Source organism: Populus alba, chromosome 10 (assembly GCF_005239225.2).
Source record: "Populus alba chromosome 10, ASM523922v2, whole genome shotgun sequence".
NCBI classification, from domain to species: domain Eukaryota; kingdom Viridiplantae; phylum Streptophyta; class Magnoliopsida; order Malpighiales; family Salicaceae; genus Populus; species Populus alba.
This window is the reverse complement of record NC_133293.1, coordinates 19,236,285-19,259,501: the sequence shown is the minus strand read 5'-3', so window position 1 is coordinate 19,259,501 and position 23,217 is coordinate 19,236,285. Positions and strand designations below refer to the sequence as shown.

Here is a 23,217-nt window from a genome sequence, read left to right as displayed (position 1 = left end):
GCATTTCTTTCATGGTATCAGAGCTTCGGTTCTTTAACTAAAAATGGAAAAAGATGCTGAAAACCAACAAATACCACCATTCACTACAAAATCAACCTCACGTTTCCATAACCTCTCTGACCCAAACAATCCATATCGACTTGATCATGGAGATACGTCAGTTCTTGGTTTGGTAACTGATCCCTTAACCACAGAAAACTATGTTACTTGGGCAAGAGCCATGAAGAGAGCCCTTAGAGCCAAGAACAAACTTGGTTTTGTTGATGGCAGTATCACAAAACCTTCAGACCCCAATGATCCCCTTCTAGAAGCGTGGGAAAGATGCAATGACATGATTGTTTCATGGATTCATAATTCTGTAAGTCCTTCAGTAAAGTCTTCTTTCATTCTTGTTGATAATGCCTATGAGATTTGGAATGAACTCTGTGAGAGACTTACCCAGCAAAATGGTCCACGAATATTTCAACTTAAAGGAGCTCTAGCCAACTTAAATCAGGGAAATGATTTAGTCAGTGTTTATTATGGGAAGCTTAAAAAAATTTGGGATGAATTAACCTTACATTGTCCCATGCCAGAGTGTTCCTGTGGACAGATGAAAATGTTGATTGATCGATACCAACAGGATTGTGTAATCCAGTTTCTCATGGGTCTAAACGATACATATTCTAATGTGAGAGATCAGATCATGTTGATGGATCCCATACCACAAGTCAGCAAAGTTTTTTCTCTTATTCAACAACAGGAGAAACAACACCAAATGTTATCTCATACGTCTGCTCCTGAGTCAATGGCTTTTCTTGCCAAAAACACCTCCACAACCTTCAGGTCATTTAACAGACCCTACTGTCCACATTGCAAGATTCAAGGACATCTCTTAGAAGACTGTTTTAAGACAGGAAATGCTACACCGCCTACTTGCAGCCATTGCCATATGAGTGGACATTTAGCAGAAAAATGTTACAAGTTGATAGGCTATCCTCCTGGTCATAAATTACATAGCAAGGGAAGACAGCCAACATGCATACCAGACAATCCAATGTCACTATAGCTGAAGATCTACCTCAGACTCAAGTTGACAAGATGAATTTGATCTCACATCAGTATCAAAAAATATTGCAGTTGCTTCATGAAAAACAAAGTCCAGCTGCCACACCTTCTCCAATGGCCAACTTTACGAGTCTACCATCAATGTCTGGTATCACAACTTGCTTCTCTGCTTACTCTCACAAATCTTTTGATAACAATAATGTTCCTTGGATCATAGACACAGGAGCTACAAATCATATGATCTGCAGCACCATATTTTTTACAGCAATAACAGCTACTGTGTCCTATAATGTTAAACTTCCAAATGGCCAAGAAGTTCCAGTCACACACATAGGAACAGTCAAACTCTCCACATTGATCACTCTTGAGAATGTTTTGTGTGTTCCTTTTTTTACTTTCAACCTTCTTTCGGCTCCAACATTAACCAGAAATGTTTCTTGTTGTTTTGTCTTCCTTTCCACTGCTTGTTTTCTGCAGGACCTCATGTCATGGACGACGATTGGATTGGGTGAAATGAAGCATGGTCTCTACCATCTTAAGCATGTTGAAGTATCTCCAGATGCCTTGATGTGCAAACTATCCAAGTATTTTGACAATCACCATCTGCATTCTGTTTATACCACATTAAACACTCATCCTTTTGATCTATGGCATTATCGCCTTGGCCATATCTCCAATTCCAAATTACAGTTAATTAAAGATCCTGTTGTAATCAAAACTCCACGTTCTACTATTAATACAGCTCCTTGTTCAATTTGTCCATTGGCAAAACAGCATAGACTCCCCTTTAATCTCAGCCTGCATCAATCTTCTTCCAATTTTGAACTTATACATTGTGATCTATGGGGACCATGTTCTGTTGAAGCTTATGACGGGAGTAAATACTTCTTAACCATTGTTGATGACTTGTCTCGTAGTACCTGGGTCTATTTGCTCAGCCATAAGTCAGACACACGTAAATTTATAGAATCCTTTTGCAATCTTATTCACACTCAATTTGGAGCTAAAGTTAAGTATCTAAGAAGTGACAATGGGGCCGAATTCCACATGCAAGATTTTTTCCATACAAATGACATCATTCACCAAAGAACCTGTGTAGAAACTCCCCAGCAGAATGGCATAGTTGAAAGAAAATATCAACATATCCTAAATATCGCTAGAGCTCTTAGATTCCAAGCTGGTTTACCTCTTGAGTTCTGGAATGATTGTGTCCTCACTGCCCACATACATTATCAACGTATTCCTACTCCTCTAATACACAATCAAACACCTTATGAGGCAGTTTTTCACACTAGTCCCACATATCACCACCTACGGGTCTTTGGCTGCCTTTGCTTTGCAACTACTATAGGTCAGGGCAGAAAGAAATTTGATTCTCGGGCTAGAAAGTGTGTTTTTCTTGGTTATCCTTTTGGGGTCAAAGGCTATAAATTGATAGATTTGGAAACACGTGAAATTCTTTTATCTAGAGATGTGGTTTTTCACGAACAAATTTTTCCTTTCAACCTACCTATTCCCAACTCTCTCCATTCTGATACTCTGCCTCCTCTGATTTACTTCACCTCAGTTTTCTGTTCCTAGTTCTTTTTCCATTTTAGAACCTTTGCCAAATTCTATTCCTGACACTTCTCCTTCACCTTCCACTTCCACAAACTTATCTTCAACCCCAACTATTTTCACCTGACTCACAATCCTTAGATATTGATTCCTCTTCACCTCCCATTTCACATACTTCTCCATCTCACCTTCCTGTTCGCAAATCTGATAGACCGAAAACAGGCTCCCAAATACTTGCAGGATTTTCATTGTCAACTGGCTTCCTTCAATTCATCCAATCCAATCCAAGACACCACAACTGAGGCTCCTTCAGGTAACGCAGTTTCCTTTGAGTAAATATCTTGCATACAGTAAATTCTCCTTACCTTTTCAAGCATTCTCTGCTTCAATTTCTTCTCACACCGAGCCACAAAACCTATGCTCAAGCTGTTAATGATCCTCATTGGTGCATGGCCATGAAAGATGAATTGAAAGCTCTGGAGGATAACCAAACATGGATCATGACTGATCTGCCTATTGGCAAGAGACCTATTGCCTGCAAATATGTCTATAAATCAAATACAATTCTGATGGCAGCATTGAAAGGTATAAGGCAAGGTTAGTGGCCAAGGGTTACACTCAAGAAGAAGGTATTGACTATCACGAAACTTTCTCTCCTGTTGCTAAACTTGTTACAGTACGTTGCCTCCTCGCCATAGCAGCTTGTGAAAGGTTGGGGCTTGTATCAGTTTGATGTCAACAACGCCTTCCTTCATGGCGATTTACAGGAAGAAATCTACATGAAACGTCCTCCTGGATACACTCATGGTCATCCTCATCAAGTTTGTAGATTGCTTAAAGTCTTTACGGGTTAAAGCAGGCCTCACGCCAATGGTACTCAAAATTTTCTACCTCTCTACTTCAGTTCGGTTTTTATCAGTCCAAGGCAGATTATAGTTTGTTCATCAAGCAAGACAGTCGATCATTTACAGTCTTACTAGTATATGTCGATGATATTATTGTTGCCAGTAACTCTCCTGCTGTTGTTAAAGATCTTAAAGTCTTTCTCAACAAGCAATTCAAAATCAAAGACTTGGGCCAATTACGGTATTTTCTAGGACTTGAAATTGCCCGCAATTCACAAGGCATACAGATTTGTCAAAGAAAATATGCTTTAGATATTCTTGCTGACTTTGGCACTCTCGGGTCTCGACCTTCTAAGCTTCCTATGGATCAGAACTTGAAGCTCAGTAAAGAGGAGGGCAATCCTATATCTAATGCTACATATTACAGGCAGCTGGTTGGAAAACTTCTATACTTAACCATCACGAGGCCAGACATTTCTTATAGTGTCCAAATTCTCAGCCAGTTCATGGATCATCCTACTGATTTTCACTTAGCTGCAGCTTTCAAAATCCTGAAATACATCAAAGGGGCTCCAGGCCAGGGTCTTTTCTTTTCTTCAGCAAATAATCTGGATATCACAGCATATTGTGATTCCGATTGGGCATCTTGTCCTGATACTAGACGTTATGTCTCTGGTTTTCTGCATCTTCCTTGGTTTCCTCTTTAATACTCTTGGAAATCCAAGAAGCAATCCGTGGTCTCTCGCTCGTCAGCAGAAGCTGAGTGTCGTGCCAATGGCCATCACTTAGCTCTGAAAATTACTTGGCTGCGTTTCCTTCTAACAGAGCTTCATATTTCTCATCCTCACCCCGCTGTGCTGCATTGTGACAACCAAGCTGCATTACACATTGCTTCGAATCCTTTTTTCACGAACGCACCAAGCCATATTGAGTTTAGATTGTCACCTTATTCGTGACAACATCCAAGCCGGTGTCCTCCAAACTGCCTATGTGTCTACAAAATGTCAACTGGCAGATGTGTTTACAAAAGCCTTGCCTGCATATCTATTATCTTCTCATATGTCAAGATGGCATTGTCAACTACTATGCTCCATCTTGCGGGGGCTGTTAAAGAACGAGGAGGAGGATGTAATGTTGCTAAAAAGAAAAGGGATGATTAGTAATCTTTTTCATTTTACAGCTACAATCAGTTATTTCATTTTACAGCTATAGGTAGTTTATGCTTTCCTTTATTGTTATAACAAAATCTGTTACCCATGCTACTGTGCGTGGGCACAAATTCCTTCTGCATGGAAAGGCTAATGAGTCAGCCTGATACCTGTATATATATTCCTTCTGCTTCTTCATGTGTAATTAACGAGACAAATGAAATATATAGAAAAGCTTGTACTGCAGATTAAGCAGCCAAAACGTTTTGTTCTTTATTTCCTTTCTTTCTTTTTGGTTTTCAGCCTCTGTAACCTTCAGCATTTCTTTCAATATATATATATATATATATATTGTTACGAGTTTTTTCTTGTTCATGTTCATTTAAACAAGAAAAATTAATGTCACTTATTATAACATGATAGACCTGATCTAGAGAGACAGTCCTTATTTTTCCAGTCAATAGTGGCAATGTGAGAAATAGAGAGGCCGTGTCTATTTCAGACATGGATACGAACCGAAGCCCCAGAGCAAGAAAGTAATTAATTGAAGAAAATTCACGATTAATATTGCTAAATATCAATGTGACGCGTTTAATGAACATGAACATGAACCAGAGCAATATTTGACCTAAAGACAAAGTGAAATTATTCTGAATCTAGGGCTCGGTGGCCCTGCATGGAACATTGTATTATTGGAAAAAAGGTTGCATCAACCGAGATTGTTTAATTGGCAAAAAGGTTGCATCAACCGAGATTGTTTAACATTATGAGAGCTGTTACAGACAGCTGCTCAAAATAATCATTCAGCTTGGTTAAATCGGGTGTTGCTTGAGCGCCTGGAACTTCCGAAAATGTGTCTCTACAGTTCCCTGGAGCATCAAAAGCATTGCTTACATGAATTTTTGCGGTGCCAAGATCATTTTTCTCTAAACTTTGTATTGCAGTAGGAAAATCATCAGTGGCAACAATTGTCCGTACACTCTGCGCACACGTCGAGGCATTTCTTCAAGGCTTTATCCCCAGACGCTTTAAGCAGTTTGCTTACTGTGGCCGAAGTACGTTTACTATTTGCCAAGTTAGCTTCTAGCATTATATGAACAAGTCCCTTGACATCAGCAGTAGAGCTTAGTGGGTTTGACTTTAGGGTTTTCACGCAAAGAGCAGGGTACCTGGTTTTCTGGCAAGTTTCTTGTATAAGATCAGCCCCTACCAACGTGGTAGGTTGATGCAAGAAATTGACTAGAAGGAAAAGGGGAAGCCAGGCAAGGGAATTCATTGTTTTCTTTCCTCCTTCTACCACCAAGAAATTAGAAGTGCGGATGTGTGATGGCAAATCCCTAACCCTTTATAGCAGCATTAGTGAAAAATGGCTAATTACTTCGAGATCTAAATTAAATGGTTGAAATATCGTTTCCCGAAGATCTTGAAGCTGTAAATGGCTAATTGTCTGTGCTTCTTTCCATACGAATAGCAGAATTAATTGGTAAGTCATCATTTTAACAAGGAAACAACAATGAGGCTGATTCAACACCATAGAAGAAGAGAGAGATTTTCGCTGGAGAGTTGACGGAGGAAATTGTCCAAATACATGGCGGATTCGTTCATCGCTGGGGAGGGGGGGGGGGGCTATGGAGCCGGATTCACGCCATAAAAGGAAAAACAAAAGGAAAGGAAAGGCAATTCAGTGGTAGATATAGACCATTTAACACTAACTTCATTAATATCTTTTAGCATCAAAATAACTATTTAAATGTTATCATGTTTTTTTTAATAATAATAAAATTAAACTTTGTTGTAAATTGTTTCATATGCGACCATAAATGGTAATCGATAAAATATAATTTGACTCGAAAAAATTTAAGATATATCTTTTTAAAAAATAAAATTGAAACAATATCTTAAATCAATCCAAGTTTAGTTTTTAAAATTCACGATTCAAGTCATAAAACCATGATAAATTAATATAAAATAAATCAAAACATATTATGAAGTCAATTTCCTAGTAAATTTCAATGTTAAAGGTTAAAAATAAGAAAAATATCATTTCTAAAAAATTTTTAAACAAATGAAATCAAATGCAAACCCAGTTAACTCATTAAACACACGACTCAGATCATAAGACTATGATTAATACCACTATAAAATAAATTAAAATAAATATGAAGCTGTAATTTTCATCAATTTAATATTGAAGGGACTGCGAATTGAAACTTTTAATTAAGAAAAACAAAACCACAAAAAAATTGGTATGAAATAATAACCGAGGGGTTAAACTTGACAAGATAAAATTAAAATAAAATATGGAATCCCCAATTTTCCAATAACTAAATTGTTAAAGTATAAAATTAAGAAAAAAATCAAAAATTAAAATAACTTTGGGGTTCTACCTTTTTTATAAACCACTAAAAACTTGTTAATTTTCGGTTATAGAGAATAAATATAACTTTATATAAAAACAAACTCAAAACAAACCATGAAGTTTAATATTTCTTAATAATAAAACTTTAAAACGGATAAAGGTTAAATTTAAATAGTAAAATACCACACAAAAAATAAAAAGAAAAAGAATTTGGACTTAAACCTTTTGTCTAAATTCGTAAGCTCAGTGATAAATTAAAATAATAAATTGAAATAAATTAGAAAGTTTTAATTTTTTAATAAAATCAAATATGAAGAAGAAAATAAGAGAAAAAACAATAGATGTAAATAAAAAAAGATAAAAAAATACTAATGATGAATTATTTTAAAAGGTGATATCTCATAATAAACACTATTCTCTCAGGTTTTTGTGTATATATAATTACATTAACAATTAATATTCTGGGTTTGTGTGGATCAATGGGTCCCTGAGGCCTCCACTTAACGAAAAAAATCACAAAATGACATGCTGTGGGTTTGCTTTCCACTGACAATGTTTATACATAATGTTGTTTACTGCTTAATTTATTAACAACGGATGGGCTTGTAGATGGACTTAAAAGACAGGCTCGATCCTTGTTTTTTCACGCGAGGGGGCTCAAAATGCGAACCTTTACTCTTTTTGACTGTTTTACACGTATACGTTACGTCAGATTTGTGTGTAAGTAATATATAATTTTTGGAATCTAGATAGTCTGGCAGACTAATCCTGAAATTATGAAGTTAAACTATAAATTAATGATTTTAAAATTTTAATAAAACTCGAGTTGATATATTTGAAGAACAAATCTAAAATCTACAGTAGCTACATCCCCTTAAAATTATGTTGTGAAATATATTTTTTTTAATTTTTTTATTTAGCTAGTTTTCACGACGGAGAAGCCCAATAGCGCCTCATCAAGGAGGCGGAATCAAGACACAGACAACATTAATTGAATTGCCCTGATAACTTTTGGATTTCATAATTAAGATGCAATTATGCTGCATATTGTTCATTTGTTTGGACAGAAATGATATAACATTTCTTTCCTCTCCTCCACATGATCGAAATATATCACCATACGCAGAAGTCAAAAATGAATTACAGACTTCGAGCACAATCATGCATACAACAATGCACTGTGTCACTTGCAGACATGACTTCGAACAGCAACCCGTCACTCGATAGCTTACCTGGGATAAATCAACCAATTAGAGAAACCCTTATACTATTCTGAGTAATCAAAACGTAGACTAGAGAACATGGAAAAGAGTCAGTACGTGCGTGTGCACCACACATTTATCTACACCATCGAGGCTTCAAGCTCATGTTCAAAACTTCAATTTAGGGCAACATTGGGCCTCTACTCGTGTGAATTTTCTCCCTTCTTTTCCTGTATCTAGTTTGCGCTCGAAAGAGTGTTTATAAAATCAATTAGGCAACATTTCTATTTAATACAAAGCACACCAATCAACTGAGAACTGGACTGGGTTTTTTTGGTCATGGACAGAAGGGATGTTACTGGTATAATCGTAAGGGTTTATTTTTGACTTCTCTCTAGCTTTGGATCTTCACTCTGCGCGATATGTTTATGGAATTGCCCCCCCCATTAGTCTATTGAATCAGCCATTTAATTTAACCGAAGGCTAGGTTAAATCATGTTGACAAATACACTTAGGATGTTTATAAGCAATGTCAACCAAACTTGTAGATCAATTCCCTGGCGTTTTGCACCAGGTCTGTCTCATTTATATATCACTTCTTTTTTATATATAATATTTAAAAATATTTTTTTAAAATAATTTAAAATTTTTAATTATTATATTTAATATTAATTTAATTAATTTTTTTATATTGTTCTAATCAATATTTTGAATATACTATTATTTATTAAAAAATATTTTTTTTAAAATAAAAAATATTATTTTTAATATATTATATGGTCAAAAAAATACTTAAAATATTTATTTATATATTTGTAAATTAAAAAATTATTTAAAAAAAATAATCATTATACTTTCTAATTATGTAAATGAGTGGTACAGTTTTTTAACGATTCAAATGACGCTTTTTATCCAGTGGAGGGGTAAAGATTGATTAGAGCTAAGGCAGGAAAGAAAAAAAAGAAGTGTTTTGACGGGGAAAAAAGCGACAATGTACAAGATTATATTGGACAGTATTTTAAAAAATTTATTTTTAGTTTTTAATTTTTTTTTTTAATAATAAAAATAGTAATATATTTGATTGGAAATAATTTTTACTATGATTTAATATTCCTTAAATCAAAAGTCAAGATTTACAGTTACATTTTGATGTATTATAGATTTTTTACATTATTTCTGAGAATTCTTGATTATAGGCTTGCCGTATCAATTTTTTTATTAATATAAATATAGTTTAAATTTTTTCTTTATTTAAATTATTAATATAAAATGTTAAATTGAAACTCAATTTTAAAAAACCAGACACTAACAATTTAGATTTTAGGGTGACAAATTAAATAAAAAAAAATGGCCCTCTTCTGTAACAACTAAGTGCTCAGTTACATTTGTTGGACAACTATTTAATTGTTTTATTTTTGGCCTTTATTTCACATTAATGAAAATATGCTTGCGAGAGATTTTTATTTTTTCTTTCATATTTTAATTTATATTCGTCCATTAGATTAGATAACGATAGTCGTTTTTATGTACTTTGAAAAATAAGCTTCTTTTAAGGGTTTTTTTGTATTCGGCTAAAATCATACACAGACCTTTATTCATCTCTATATTGTAGTGAAAAAATATTTATAATTACTAAGAAGTGAAATCATGATTAATTGCCTTCTAAGTAAACTAGAGCGATATTAAAATCCAATTTTTAAAACAACATAATAACAAACTATCTCCTTTAATCGAAACTATTTATGAATGAAGGATGGGTATTTTTCCTTTCAACCGAAATCAGCAGGATTTGATTTAACGGGTCAGTTATTTCCTTCAACCAAATTTACGAAGTAGAACGACTACTCGAGGCGTCGTTTAGTTTTTGCTTTTAACGGTCACGGTTAAACAGATAAAACTATAAGCCCTCAATTAGGGTTTTTGGGTTCAAAGCGAACAACAATGGTGTTATCAAACAAGGAAGCTAAAGCAAGAACTGAGAACTGTGAAGGCTGAGGCTTAGTAGAAAGTGTCTAATGGACCCGCACGAGATAGCAAAACGGATCTTTAGGAAACCAGAGTCGAACTCGCAGCTTCAAGAGCTTCTAGAGGCAGCAAAAACAGAGACAAAGATTGTCAAAGAGAGAGAAAAAAGAAAGACTCAATCGTTACAAGGATTGTAGTTGAAAACAAGAGCCCAAGTTGGTGATAATGGTGAAGAGGACAAGGGAAAGTTGAAGACATAAGGAAGGGGGGTTTGTTAGTGTTGAGGACGGTGATGGTGAAAGTAGTGAAAAGAAGATAAAGACGAAGAAGAGGAAGAGAAAGAGGGAGGAGGGAGAGGAGTGAAAAGAAGGGTTTAGAGGAAGATGTAGAAGTGAAGAGGCAAAGAATGGCCGAAAAGAAGAAGAAGAGAAGAGAGAAGACTAAGAAAAGACGAAGGCAAAAACTGAGGAGGAGAAGGCAGGTTGGTGAGGCAGAAGGTGTAGAGGCAGCAAAAGTGGCCGGAGACAGGTAATATTTTGAAGCATTCCTGTATTTAAATCGGGTTGTTATTCTGCTTTGTGTTTGATTATTGGTGCCCATTTTCTTCAAAATCAGGCTTTTATGTTTTTCTTTGATTATGGTATTCATAATGGTTTGGTAATGCAATTGATCAATAGTTTGGATAATTTTTTAGTTTGGGGTTTGAAAATTAGGCTGTTGTATTAGAACAGGATAAACTAATGGTGCTATTTTACATTGGATTACACTCTCTATCTACCAACATGATGGTTGTTTTGAATGCTAATTCTGTTTCGTTTATATGTCTAATGCTTTTGCAGTAAAATAAGTGAGGATATTGCTGACAGAGTTTATGTCGGAGGCATTCCGTACTATTCAACTGAGGATGACATTCGTAGTTTCTTCGAAGGCTGTGGTACCATAACCGAAGTTGATTGTATGACATTTCCTGACAGTGGGAAGTTTAGGGGAATTGCCATCATTAGTTTCAAGGTATCTACAATCATCTAAATTTAAATAACACTTACTTCAGCCTGGTTATCTATTTCATAATACATTTTAATGTTAACTAAATTTGACCAACAATTCAACAATGTCATTCCTTGAATACTTTTTGCTCTCTTCTGCGCTTTTACAAGCTAAGGAATCTGAAATTTCGATGACTGGCTAACCTGTTTCCTAATAAACTAAACAATCACAGTGAACCACAAATTTTGTCCGGTTAATTGTAGTCTCTGGCCAAATTACAGGAATTTTTCTTCTTAAAACAATAGGAAATGGTGGGTTACTGTGAAGGAAGTCATAAAGATGAAATATGGATGGAATTAGAGCAATGCTAAGACAATCCTTTGATTAGGCTGAAGGCTGATTCTAGGAAAGGCACCCATGTTTAGATGTACTGAAATGAAGTTCCAATATTTTCAACTTCGAAAATTTGAAACTTTTCTCCTGAACTAACTTGGTTTCCTTTATTGATTCTACTGCAATTCTTCCTTGCAGACTGAAGCTGCTGCCAAACGAGCCTTGGATCTTGATGGATCTGACATGTGAGTAACTTGTAGATACAATGCTACTTAGCTTTCCATTATCAGTATTCACACATTCCTATCATCATGCTCATGAAATTTGTAATACTTTCAGGGGCGGGTTTTATCTGAAAATTCAGCCTTACAAGACAACTAAAGCAACAATGGAACCAATTTTGCACCAGGAATTGTGGAGGGTTACAACAGGATCTATGTTGGAAATTTGTCTTGGGATATAACTGAAGATGACCTGAAGAAATTTTTCTCAGATTGCAAAATTATCATCTATACGTTTTGGTACGGACAAAGGAAACAGGGAATTCCGTGGTATGGCGCATGTGATTTCTGACAATAACTCACTGATGAAGGCGCTAAAGTTGGACCAGCGGATTGTCTGCGGGAGACCCATCAAGATAAGTTGTGCGGTTCCTAAGAAGGGAGGAAAACTCCAGGGAAACCAAAACCAAATAGTTGAAGAAGCAAAAATTCAATCAACTGCTCCACCTATGATTACAAGTGATGAAGTTTAATAACGGTGTGCCAAGCACTAGCAGTGGTAAGATTAAAGAGAGGACCTGCTTATGAGTGTGGTGAAAAGGGGCATATTTCTACGGCTTGCCCAAAGAAGCTAACTGCTGATCCAACAGATTCCAATACAAGCTAAATAAGTGGGATTCTTTCCTTTTTTTTTTAATTTGTTTTTTTTCCTCTTATTTATTTCAGCTAGGCAAAGAGTTTTACTAATTTTTTTTTAAAAAAATTTGTTGGAACTCTTTGATGTCTCATCAGTTTGGATCGGTCATAGATGCTAGCTGTTACATTTTTGTATTCCTAGTTCATCTGTTAAATCAGTCGAATTGATGCCCTGTATTACTCAATGTTTTTTCGTTAAAATTCAATATCAAATTCCGTTGCTCATTTCAGCGCGGCATTGGAAGTCCTTTCTCTGTTTCTGACTTCCTGAAAGGTAGGAAATAGTTGAATGTGACCTGGTTCAAGAGGAATAGCACAGACCCTTAATATTGCTGTGGCAGGAAGCATCAGAAACTCCAGCACGATCCCTAATACCCCGGAGGTTGATTTTGTTAATACATGTGAGCAGTTCTGTGTCTCGTGTTTGAAACTGCAGACAGACGTAAATTGTGTTTTTTTTTTCTGGTCTCTGAACGCAGGCCTTCCATTATGCCCATCTGTAAACCCGATACAATCATTGTTTGCGCATTCAAGCTCAACAGGAGTGACCTGCAGCACCCTGCCTCCTGCCCGTTTGGCGTCCTAAATCCCACCAAAATGGTTGGAGCATCCAGATGTTGAACTAGAATCAGGTCTGTAAGGACCATCAACTACTTGGGATGAACTGTAGATATAATAAAACAGCTGTGAGACTGAGGTAAGAGTGACTTGCAAGTCAGGGTATATTTCTTGCTTGGAGCTAGCAGATTCTACAGTCGCCTCCACAGGTCAAGACTTTCGTGTTTGGAAATGTTGTTTAACTGTCAAATTTTGTGCCCCAAATTACATTTCATGTTTCACGGCTAGGTTTGACTTTGTGTTTGTCGAAAATGGGGATTTTGTCTTAACCTTCAATTTGGTCCGTGAGCAGATTGTAAGGGATAATGTGCTTGGGAAACATTTTAACTCGTGGCCCTAAATTTAATGACCATTACCCATTTTTATCCACAGAATTTAACCCTGATTCTAGTGGCGTCTATTCACTGCCCTCAATCTACAAAATAATCGAACAGCATTGAAGGTTGATGCATCTTCTATTTGTTATTCCCATCTCTGTTGCTAGCAGTTGTCTCCTTTCTCTATCCAAAATTCCAAGCCCTTCGAGATACTCAAACTTCCATCTTTCCTCTAAGCTGTTCCCTCTATTGAAGCAAAGACTTGTACATCTTTCTTTGCCTGCCCAAAATTTCCAAGACCTCCACTATTCAAAAGTCAAGATCACTGAATACTATATACTGATCAATAACTCGTCTCCATCTTACATCAAATTCTGTTGGTGCCTAAACCTTTCAACTGGTAGAGTTGCTTCTCTTTGTACCTGTAATGGCTACCAATGCCGCAGATAGAAGAGAGTTACTGATGCCAACGAAATATCAAGACAGAGAAACCAATCCAGAAAGAACCAAGATGTTAAACCTACCAAAATCAAAATCCGAGCAGAAAGTAGGTGTTGTTTACTACCTCACACGGAATGGCCAATTTGAGCATCCTCATTTCATGGAAGTCCCTCTCTCGTCTCCCCAAGGACTTCAACTCAAAGGTAGTACCTACATTAAGAGAAAAACATATTTTTTTGTGAATTTTTTTCTTTAAATTTGCAAGCTCAAGATCCCATTAGCACAATAATGTTGAATATAGTACTACTGCTATGTGTGTCTGCTGTATGAATTAATTTCAGCCCTATTTTTTCAGATGTGATAGATAGGCTAAACCATCTCCGAGGTCGGGGCATGGCTAACATGTATTCCTGGTCATCTAAAAGGTAAAATGATCATTCTTTCAGATACTCTCAGTTTTTTAATTCTAAGAAAACTAAGAAAACAACTATGTTGATGTTTCACACTATCAGTTCTCTTGATTCCGTCATTTTCCAGCAATAATGTATGTTTGTGCTGATTTTTTTTATTTAAAAAAAATTAGGAGGTACAAAAATGGATTTGTGTGGCAGGACTTGTCCGAAACTGACTATGTACAACCTTGTCATGGCCATGAATACATTCTTAAAGGATCACCACTGCTAGAAACTTCTCTAAGCTTTCGGTCACACAACACAACATCATCAAGTAACTCCAAAGTTTTCTCGGACATAATTAGCAGCTCAGGCGACGACTCCAAATTCTCCGGTCATTAGAAGAAAAAACCGTTCATGGACTCCATTTGATGAACTTGATGAATACAAAGATTTAACAGGGCCAGGAATCACTGGAGAAATTGCTAGCAAGGGTACTTCTAACGTGTCAACACGCGCGACTGATAAGAGAAGAGTGAGTATTGATGGCAATGAAGAAGTGGGGGCATGAAGGACTTGCCACTATAGAGCTGAGTAGGGAGGAAGCTTCTAAACTATCTTCAAAATCTAGTTCAAAAGCCTTGAGAGCTTGTAAAGGTCTTATGGAGGCAGGATTAATATTATTTTTTCAAAATGTTTTTTTTAATATATTAAAATAATATTATTTTATATTTTTTTTAATATTAAAACAATTCAAAAATATAAAAAAAATTTAAAGCTAGAATTTTTTAAAAAAATGCAAATTGAATTACAATGCAAAAACATACCCTAATTATCAAATAATTAGAGAAATGGTGATTTAAAAATAATTAAATTTCTGAATCCACTTTTCAAGTAATCTGATGCATTGGAGATGTGAATTTTACTAACAAATCGCATTGATTCAAGGATTGAAGTTTTGAGCATTTGAAATTCGAGGGAAGAAAATATCAATAAGATTAGCATTATTTTTAAAACTAAGTTGTTTCCGGTCATCCATCTCAAGCATGATTGATGGGGCTTAATAATAATAATAATAATAATAATAATAATTCCTTTTGTTTTGCCAGCATAACAAATAAGTGGATTTAATTAAGAAGGTCAAAGCCCAGTAGCAAACCATAAACAAGGGTCTATTTGGGCTCGGAGCAAGCATGATTATAGCACCACTCCAGCCATGGTCCCAGTTGGTTAGGGAGGAAGGTTATAAGGGCTGGGCTCCATCTTTTTCAAATCACCTCCTGTAGTTTCACAGGAGTAACATTTTGTGCCCTTATTTCTTATAAATCACAAACAACATTTTCAATTTGCGTTCCATAAGAGTTTGAAAATACCAAAACATCCTCAATTTCCCCACATATTCTCCCCCCCCCTCCTCGTTTTTCTTTCTCTTTGTAAACTTTAAAAAACATCATTTCCTCCATCGAATCAACCATCTACGACCACCATCCTAGAGGACGGTAGCTGATGGATTTGCCTTGTGACAGGGCTATGAGGGGCATCTTGGATATTAAGAATGAGCTGATAGCATTTTTATAATTCTCTTGAATTTTTGGTGGATGAGAACCTGGAAAACTTTCTGCAATCGAAATAAAAAAGAATCTAAATCTTGCATTTTGATAGAGTCTAACGAGAAATTACATGCTGATCAAGATAAAACTGTATGTATTATGTGAGATTAATTAAAAAAATATACTTATGTTTAATTATTTGTAATTTATGAAAAGTGAGAATGTAAAGTGTTGTTGTTATGAAACTATAAAAAAAAATTTAGACAATTTATCCATTGATTTTTCTGCTATAAAAGACGAAAACCTTTAACCTTCTCCCTTGTCTTTTTGTTTGTTTGTTTTTGTCTTTCTATTCACCTTTGCTTATTGTGATTGTTTTGTATGATGCAGCTTTTGACATTTCTCTATGTAGCCTTGGATTTGGTATTTTATCAAGCATGCTAGAGGCAGAATATCCTTTCATTTGGCAAATTGGACCAAAACATCCCCATGAGTTTATTGTTCTTTTGGACATTTTGATCCATGATGATTCGAAAATCACTTGGATGACTGTTTGCTTTGTCTCCACTTTTAGGTCCTTTTTTTGAATCAAAGAAATTTGAATCTTTTTTCAAAACATCAAGAAAGACATCCAACCGCATCTGCTCCCTTGTGAAGGGAGACCTGAGGGCAAGGCAATCAAACTTCACTTGTTCAAATGGGAAGCCACTGTCTGTAACTGACCAAGTAACTTTTGCTCTCAGGAGGCTCGGCTCTGGCGAATCATTGTCAAACACTGGCGACTTGTTCGGGATCAACCAATCATTTCTTCTCAAATTACCCGGCGATCTGTGGAAGCAATGGAAGAAAGAGGTCTGCACCTTCTTTGCTGGCCTTTCACAGTAACAGAGATTGAAGAGATTAAATCAAATTTTGAGAAAATATTTGGCCTGCCTAATTATTGTGGTTCAATTGACGATACCCGCATTGCCATGACTCTGCAACAGTGGACCGATTACATGGTGTGTGGATTGATCGTGAGAAGAACCACAACATGCTCTTGCAAGCAACAGGGGACCCTAACATGAGATCCTGTGGTGTAATTGTTGGGTTCCCAGGTAGTTTAAGTTATGCACTTCTACTGCAGAACTCGAGTTTCCACAAGCTATCTAAGGAAGTGAAAATGCTAAATGAGAAAAAAATAGAACTTCAAGGAGTGGAGTTGGGGAAGTATAAATCGGGGACTCAGGTTTTCCCCTATTGCCATGGCTTCTTACTCCTTATCAAAATGCACTCTGGCGGAGTATAACAAGCCACATTCTGCAACTGGAGTTGTAGCACAGATTGCATTAGCTTGGCTGAAGGAAATGTGGAAGATAATTCATGGGGTAATGTGGCTGCCTGGTAAGAATAGGTTGCCAAGGATTATTTTTGTTTGCCGCTTGTTGCACAATATTGTTATTCACATGGAGGATAAGGTGCTTGATGAGCTTCCTTCATCTCATCAACATGACACAGATTACCGGCAACAAATTTGTGAGACTGCCAGCAAGACGGGCATTGTTATGCGAGAGAACTTTCTCTCTACCTTTCTCGAAAATCATCATCTTCAACACTCTCTTCCTAGTGAGTTCTCTGCCATATAGAAAGAGCTGGATGCCCTTTGGTTAATTTGTTTAACAAAAGTTTTTGTGAGTCCTTTGATGGTAATTCTTATAGGGTAACCAGTTCGAGTTGAATTCAGAAGTTGTTAGTTTGAATAATTAAATTATTTAGATAGTTAACCATGAAATGTTGAGATCCTTAACTTGTTTAAAATGAGTTTTAACATGTTTTTTTATTAAAATTTATTTATTTATTATTTTAAATTAATATTTTTTAATTATTTTGATGTGTTGATTTTTTTTAAAAAAATAATATTATTATCTCCGTAAACACCTCTTAACAGTACCAGGAAGGAACAAGATTCTTATAAACAAAAACTTCAAATAATGTTAGATCGATGAGATTTGGGCCAAAAGCCCAAACAATCTGGCCCGAACCGATACTTAAATTTGAACTGTAAAATAATATAGGATCATGAATGGAAGAGAATCTAACTCATCTCAACAAGAGACTCTGCTTGGGATAGCGATGAATTTTTTGATGTAGATGAATATTCTTAGGTAGTTATTTTATTTTATTAGATAAATAATAAATAAAATACAAATATTATAAAATTCAATTTAAAATTCACTTTAATTTAACTCAAAATAGATATTTATATTATATAAATATATTTATAGAATATTAATTTTTTTAATAATATATATATACTCCTATATATATATTATTTTATTTTATTTATAATAGATAGTGAATATTTTATATGAATACCTATATTTTATTTAAATTTTTTGAATAACAAATTATAGATAAAAAAATGAATATAAAAAAAATCCAACTCCACTGCTGCCCATTGTCATCCCTACCTCGACTCAAAAACCCAAAAGAATCTGTAGAGTTTAAAGAAAATAATGCTTGACAAAATGGAAGCAAAGAAACAAGAAATTATGGTTGCTTCTTTTTTGATTGCCTCGACTGCTGCTCTCCGGGTAAAGAAACAGCCTTTGCAGATGCACATAATGACATAACAATAGAAACACGTGTTTGTCTGTGCAATAAATTTTTCTTTCTGGGTTTTTAGTTAGCTTTATGGGTTCATTCTATTAACGGGTTTTTGTTTTTCTGGGTGTTAAAGGGTCCCGTGATGTTGTTACAGACTCTTTCGAGCAGAAGTTTGGATCACCAAACGAAGATTATACTGATGTTGTACAAGAGTGATCCGTAATTAATTGGTTTTCAATTTATTTTTATTTTTTTTAGAATTTCGAAGTTCAAATATTTTGTGTCTGTAAAGAAGCAGGGAATGGTGTGGTTTCGAAATTTCCTTGACTGGGTTGGCAATGTAGTTTTGTGGCCTTTGTAATCTGATTGTTGAAGAACATTTTGGTATATATGAATTGTGGGTAATCGATTTTGGAAATTGTGCAAATTAGAGGTCTCTTCTCTCAGAGTGTGAGAGGATATAAATTTAAGGAAATGACAATATTATGTATCTTGATTAGAGTTAATGAAAAGCAATTTGACTTCTTGAAGTTGATGATTTCTCTGCTTTTTAGTGGTCCTTTTCTGATTGCATAATTTGTAGGTTTTTTATTTTGCTATAATTTTTATGCTGACATTAATTTCATTCAGTGGATTAGGATGTCAAACTGCATAGTCACATGAGTTGCCGTAATTGACGTGGGATTTTTATTCAATAGAAGAAATTTCCTAGATTTTGAAGGGGTGATCAATCTGCAACTAAGCATTTTTAGTTAAGTGGATTATGCTTTTTTTTCAAAGAAGTGTTTCAATTGTTTGGAGAAAATGATATGAATAATATTGAAATTTAGTTGGGTTTGAACTCTTTACTTGTGAATATCAAGTGGAATCTGGAGTTGATATTTAAGTTGTATTAATAGATGGGCATTTTGATCAATGTTTACGGTTGTTTTACTTCTAATAATTGTTGTGTTCACGAGCAGATCTATGAGATTCTTAGGTTTTATTCATGGATTGATGTTGAGATGTGACTGCACGGGTCTATGTGTGTCTAGAGATGCAGCCTGTAATGGAGTAGCTTTTACTTTCTTTCTCGCCCACCGCCTGGAATGATCTTTGATTGCTTTCTAATACAGGAGTGATTACAGCAAGTGGATAATCATTAAAATCTTGCAGTGCTATTTTGCAGTACAAAGGTACCAGCACTCACTGAGACTGGTTCTAAATGTCAACTTTTGTATCCCAATTATCAAATCCTTGGAAAATGGTTTCTGACTCTACAATGCTGGAACTGTTAATAGCTGCCTTATAATATTAATCAAACTTAGGCACAATTTTGATCCAGTGTCAAAGATATTTGGGTATGAGGAAGAAAAGTTCAGCAAGTGTTTCAGAAATTTCAGCCAAAAAAGGCCATTAACTTTTGACAGGAAGTTCAACCTCGTAATTTCTACTTATGGAAAATCATGCACCATTAGCATACATAAGCCTTGATTATTATTGTGATTTGGCAGCCTAACATTACCTTCTGTTTTGTTATTTCAAGCCAGGGTCAAATAGGAGAATGGAGGAATAGAATTTTAGAATTAGCAGAATCAGTATAGTTATGATATATCGTAATGCATCATTGGGATCTTAACTTCTGAGTCCAGGGCAAAATGGAGTTACCTGAGGATTCTCATCTGCATGTCTGTTCTTTCGCTTGTGGCTGTTGAATATAATTTATCTCTTGATCACTAGGTAGTTGGGGATCGGTTATCTGAACTTTTTTTCTCTGTTTTATTTTGTTCAGAGCCAAGCTTCTTTCGTGAGCTGTGGTACTAGTTTACCCACAATTTTAATACTGAAATCAGTGTGTCATGATAGCTACTTTGTATGCATTATGCAGTAAAGATTTCTCCTGAAGACCATAAATTGGAACAGGATTCGCTCTTACAAATTTGTTATGTTCAACCTTTTTAGGCCTCTGCTTTGCCTATTCTATTTATGTTGTGGTTTTGAAAACCAAGGGACCTTTTGGAGGCAGTGTGCTCCTGAAGACCCTAGATCGGAATACACGATCTTCTCCTTCGGACCCTTCTCCTCGAATATTCTTTTGGTTCTTTTTTCAGTAAACATTTTTATTCATGATTTAGAAGTTATTTTCTCTTTGGCAGATAAGAGCCAGTGGTGTGGTGGATGTGGAAAGCTAGAGCTGCTTCTGAAGAACCCTATACAATGATAAAGTTGAAAGTATTATCTGGGGTATGTTCTCTGTTATATATATAAAAAAATAAAAGAGCAGGAGACCAGGATTTCATTGATGCTGCATAATAATGTAATCACACTAATCTAAAGTAATATGGTTAAGAGATTATATATAAACTAAACTAAAAAAAAAATTAAAAAAAATATTTTATTTTTAATAAATAAAACAAAATAACTTTATATTTCTTAATATTATCGTCATAAAGAAAGTTTAACTTGTTTGAATATGATCACCAAAAAGGAGAAACTTGTTTGAATATGCAGCTAGGTGGCTGCTAATTTAAATATCGTCTACGGCAACTGGTATGATGATGTTTTTTTGAAGTCATTGTAATGCTATTCTTCCATTTCTGACTTCGTGGTTCATGAATGCAATCCCCCTTGTTTTTACCGTGAAAATGTGATCCTTGGGGCACCTGAAAACAATCAGGTATTGTGCTTGCTAGTCGTAGCGAATTTATTAAAGATTAAGCAATGTAAAATGTGAATCACCCTGATTAAAAAACACTCAATATTGTGGTTGCTAGTCTAGTCACCATCTTTTTGAAAGTCAATGCTCCTCTAACCAGTAGTTGTGACATTACAACCAGCCCGATCACTCCTGGTAACTCTTTTGTTGAACATTGTACTGACTTTAAATGCATTTCTTTGACTTCTGAATTGATTTCTTGTAATGCTTTTAAGTCTATCTACTTTATTTTGATTCTATTATACATTTTGTACGTGAAATTGAAAAGAAATTGCACTGGACAACGACAGAATACTACTCTAAGTGTGGCGGCGGTGTGTTTACACACCCACACACACAAGCTAGATTTCTTGCAACCTTGGCTGCTAAACAGAAATTATCTAATAAAAAACGTCATCACTTACTTGATCTTGTGCGCTGTTGCCTTGTTTAATAATAATCTTAGCATATCCTTTCGAGGTAGGTGTAAGCACTGACTTGTGCATTCATCAAGATAATAATTCAAGTTTGAATTTGGAGCTTGCTGGATATGACTTTTGTTTATTTTACAATTTTTTCTTTCTTTCACGTCATGTACTTGCATTTTTTCCCCTAGATATGCACAAGCACCCGTGTAAAACATAACAGTATCTATTTTCTTCAGGAAATATTGGAGTGCACATTTCACACCATCTTTTTATATATATAATTGAATAATTCTCTTCATTGCTGAAACAATAATAGATAATATTTCACTTTGACATTATCGTTGATGATCAGCTTATGGTATTTCAATCAGCCCCGCAAATCAACCGTTTTCATGCGATTTTTCTTATGGATACGTTTCAAGACAGTCTATTCTGGACTTGGAGAGTGGATTTTCTTATTTCTAAGGGTTGGGGTGGGGTATTTTTTTGTTTTCACGTGAAGTAAAATTATCATTTTACAAAAAAATAAATAAAATAGAAGCTTTTGATGTAGAGATATTTTGGTAGTTTTATATGCTCATTGATAATTAAAAAATTGAGGGAGGATATGTTAGTCGTTTTAATTTTAATTGTATTACACCCTAAGATCAATAAAAATTAGACTTGTTAAAAATGGGTTTTCTGATATTTCACAAATTTTTAAATAGTAAAAATATTTTCTTGCCTTGAAGGTCATAAAATAATTGAGTTGTTAATCAAGAGCATTTCAAGGTTTTCACTTGCTAAGCTGCAACAAAAGTACGCATGTATTATATATTCAAAAAGACAAAAGGTTAGTTATGCATTGAGGGGTGTTTTAGTAATTTTACATTGATTTTTTTATTTTTTTATTTGAAAAAGTGTTGGCACGTGTGGTTATGCGCTATTGTATTAGTGGCGTCTGCGCTCTTTAAGCGGCATATGCAACGCTACTGGTTATTCGAGCTTGGTCTTATGCCGTGTCCCTAGAAACACTACCGCGTCTCCTTTCTCCTGGTGTGGCGTGTGATGATAGTTAATGAGCGATTTATCATCGATCGACATTTTTTTTTTTTTCTTTCTTTCTTTCTCTCTCAGAGTAAGTACATGTCTATCCTTTTGTTTCTTCATTTTTTTTTCTCAAATTCAATCTTTATGTACTTACTTATTCTAGATGTGGATTTATTTTCTATTGATTTAAGTAGACAGGTTTAGTGGAAAAAATTGAGTAAATATCTTATTTTTTGTGTTTTGTTGAATATCTTGATTCATCTTTTAATTTTTTAATTTTTTTTTGTTATTGTTAATGATTTTATTTATTTATATAATTAATTATCGATTTATATAGTTAGATGGTTGTATTAACCTTACCATTTACATTTTAATTTTTTTTAGGATTTATTCAAACAATGTGGACAAGCCTTTGAATTGAAAGTCCGACATTATTATGAATACCAAATTCGAATCCTATGCGTTACAACGGGGAAGTCAATATTGGATTGGGATTGACCAGAGAAGCAAAACAGCGCATTGCTAGGAAATTTTCAAACCAAAACACCAACCAAGAATTTTTCGTGTGTTTCAGATTGCAAACGTTCCCGCACCTCCCTCCGTATCCAGGACACGACGAGGAGTGTTTGAAAGAGCTTTTGCTTGCTTTAATTAAGGCCACGAGGCAAGTCTTTGTAGGAAGTCAAGCAAACGTGTCAAGGCTTATGTCCCTCACATTCGGGCGCAGTTTCTTATCGTGGACCGACCGGACCTCACGAATTGCAGTCAATTTTAACCAACTTCGGGGGTGAGGGATGCTGAAAACTGGTCCCATAGGAAGAC

At 35.1% G+C, this 23,217-nt stretch overlaps 2 protein-coding genes, 1 long non-coding RNA gene, 1 other non-coding gene and 1 pseudogene across 5 annotated transcripts; 4 read left to right on the top strand and 1 right to left on the bottom strand.

Annotated features, from left to right (window-relative positions):
• The first annotated feature begins 43 nt into the window (after positions 1-43).
• LOC140956036 (uncharacterized) lies at positions 44-4,156 on the top strand. Its single transcript, XM_073411935.1, has 6 exons — positions 44-709; positions 1,120-1,419; positions 1,525-1,631; positions 3,181-3,280; positions 3,372-3,425; positions 3,524-4,156. Exons 1-6 carry the CDS (start codon positions 44-46, stop codon positions 4,154-4,156), a joined length of 1,860 nt encoding a protein of 619 aa, XP_073268036.1.
• A 1,185-nt stretch (positions 4,157-5,341) lies between these two features.
• On the bottom strand, positions 5,342-5,873 carry LOC140956035 (cell wall / vacuolar inhibitor of fructosidase 2-like). Its single transcript, XM_073411934.1, has 2 exons — positions 5,643-5,873; positions 5,342-5,578 (listed from the first exon to the last, which is right to left on the bottom strand). The coding sequence occupies exons 1-2, from the start codon at positions 5,871-5,873 to the stop codon at positions 5,342-5,344; spliced, it is 468 nt and encodes a 155-aa protein (XP_073268035.1).
• Positions 5,874-10,529: 4,656 nt separating this feature from the next.
• Positions 10,530-12,528, top strand: LOC140956034 (phragmoplastin interacting protein 1-like; annotated as a pseudogene).
• A 953-nt stretch (positions 12,529-13,481) lies between these two features.
• On the top strand, positions 13,482-14,577 carry LOC118060042 (uncharacterized). The gene is made up of 3 exons (XR_012170845.1): positions 13,482-13,939; positions 14,092-14,161; positions 14,320-14,577. It is a non-coding gene; the product is annotated as an uncharacterized protein (transcript).
• Positions 14,578-18,136: 3,559 nt separating this feature from the next.
• On the top strand, positions 18,137-22,580 carry LOC118060229 (uncharacterized). Of its 2 annotated transcripts, XR_004689405.2 has the most exons (4): positions 18,137-18,483; positions 19,380-19,439; positions 20,400-20,487; positions 20,755-22,580. It is a non-coding gene; the product is annotated as an uncharacterized lncRNA (long non-coding RNA). The 2 variants fall into 2 exon arrangements; XR_004689404.2 differs by lacking the exon at positions 20,755-22,580 and having other exon boundaries at positions 20,400-20,680.
• Positions 22,581-23,217: the final 637 nt, after the last annotated feature.

Excerpts from the sequence above, each read along its gene's own strand:
- LOC140956036 (XM_073411935.1), top strand. The coding sequence starts at position 44 with ATGGAAAAAGATGCTGAAAACCAACAAATACCACCATTCACTACAAAA. Across the intron at positions 710-1,119 it reads TGATGGATCCCATACCACAA|TTGCTTCATGAAAAACAAAG; the intron begins GTCAGCAAAGTT and ends AAAATATTGCAG. Across the intron at positions 3,281-3,371 it reads CTGTTGCTAAACTTGTTACA|GAAGAAATCTACATGAAACG; the intron begins GTACGTTGCCTC and ends GGCGATTTACAG.
- LOC140956035 (XM_073411934.1), bottom strand. The coding sequence starts at position 5,873 with ATGAATTCCCTTGCCTGGCTTCCCCTTTTCCTTCTAGTCAATTTCTTG. Across the intron at positions 5,579-5,642 it reads GTAAACGTACTTCGGCCACA|AGTGTACGGACAATTGTTGC; the intron begins GTAAGCAAACTG and ends ACGTGTGCGCAG.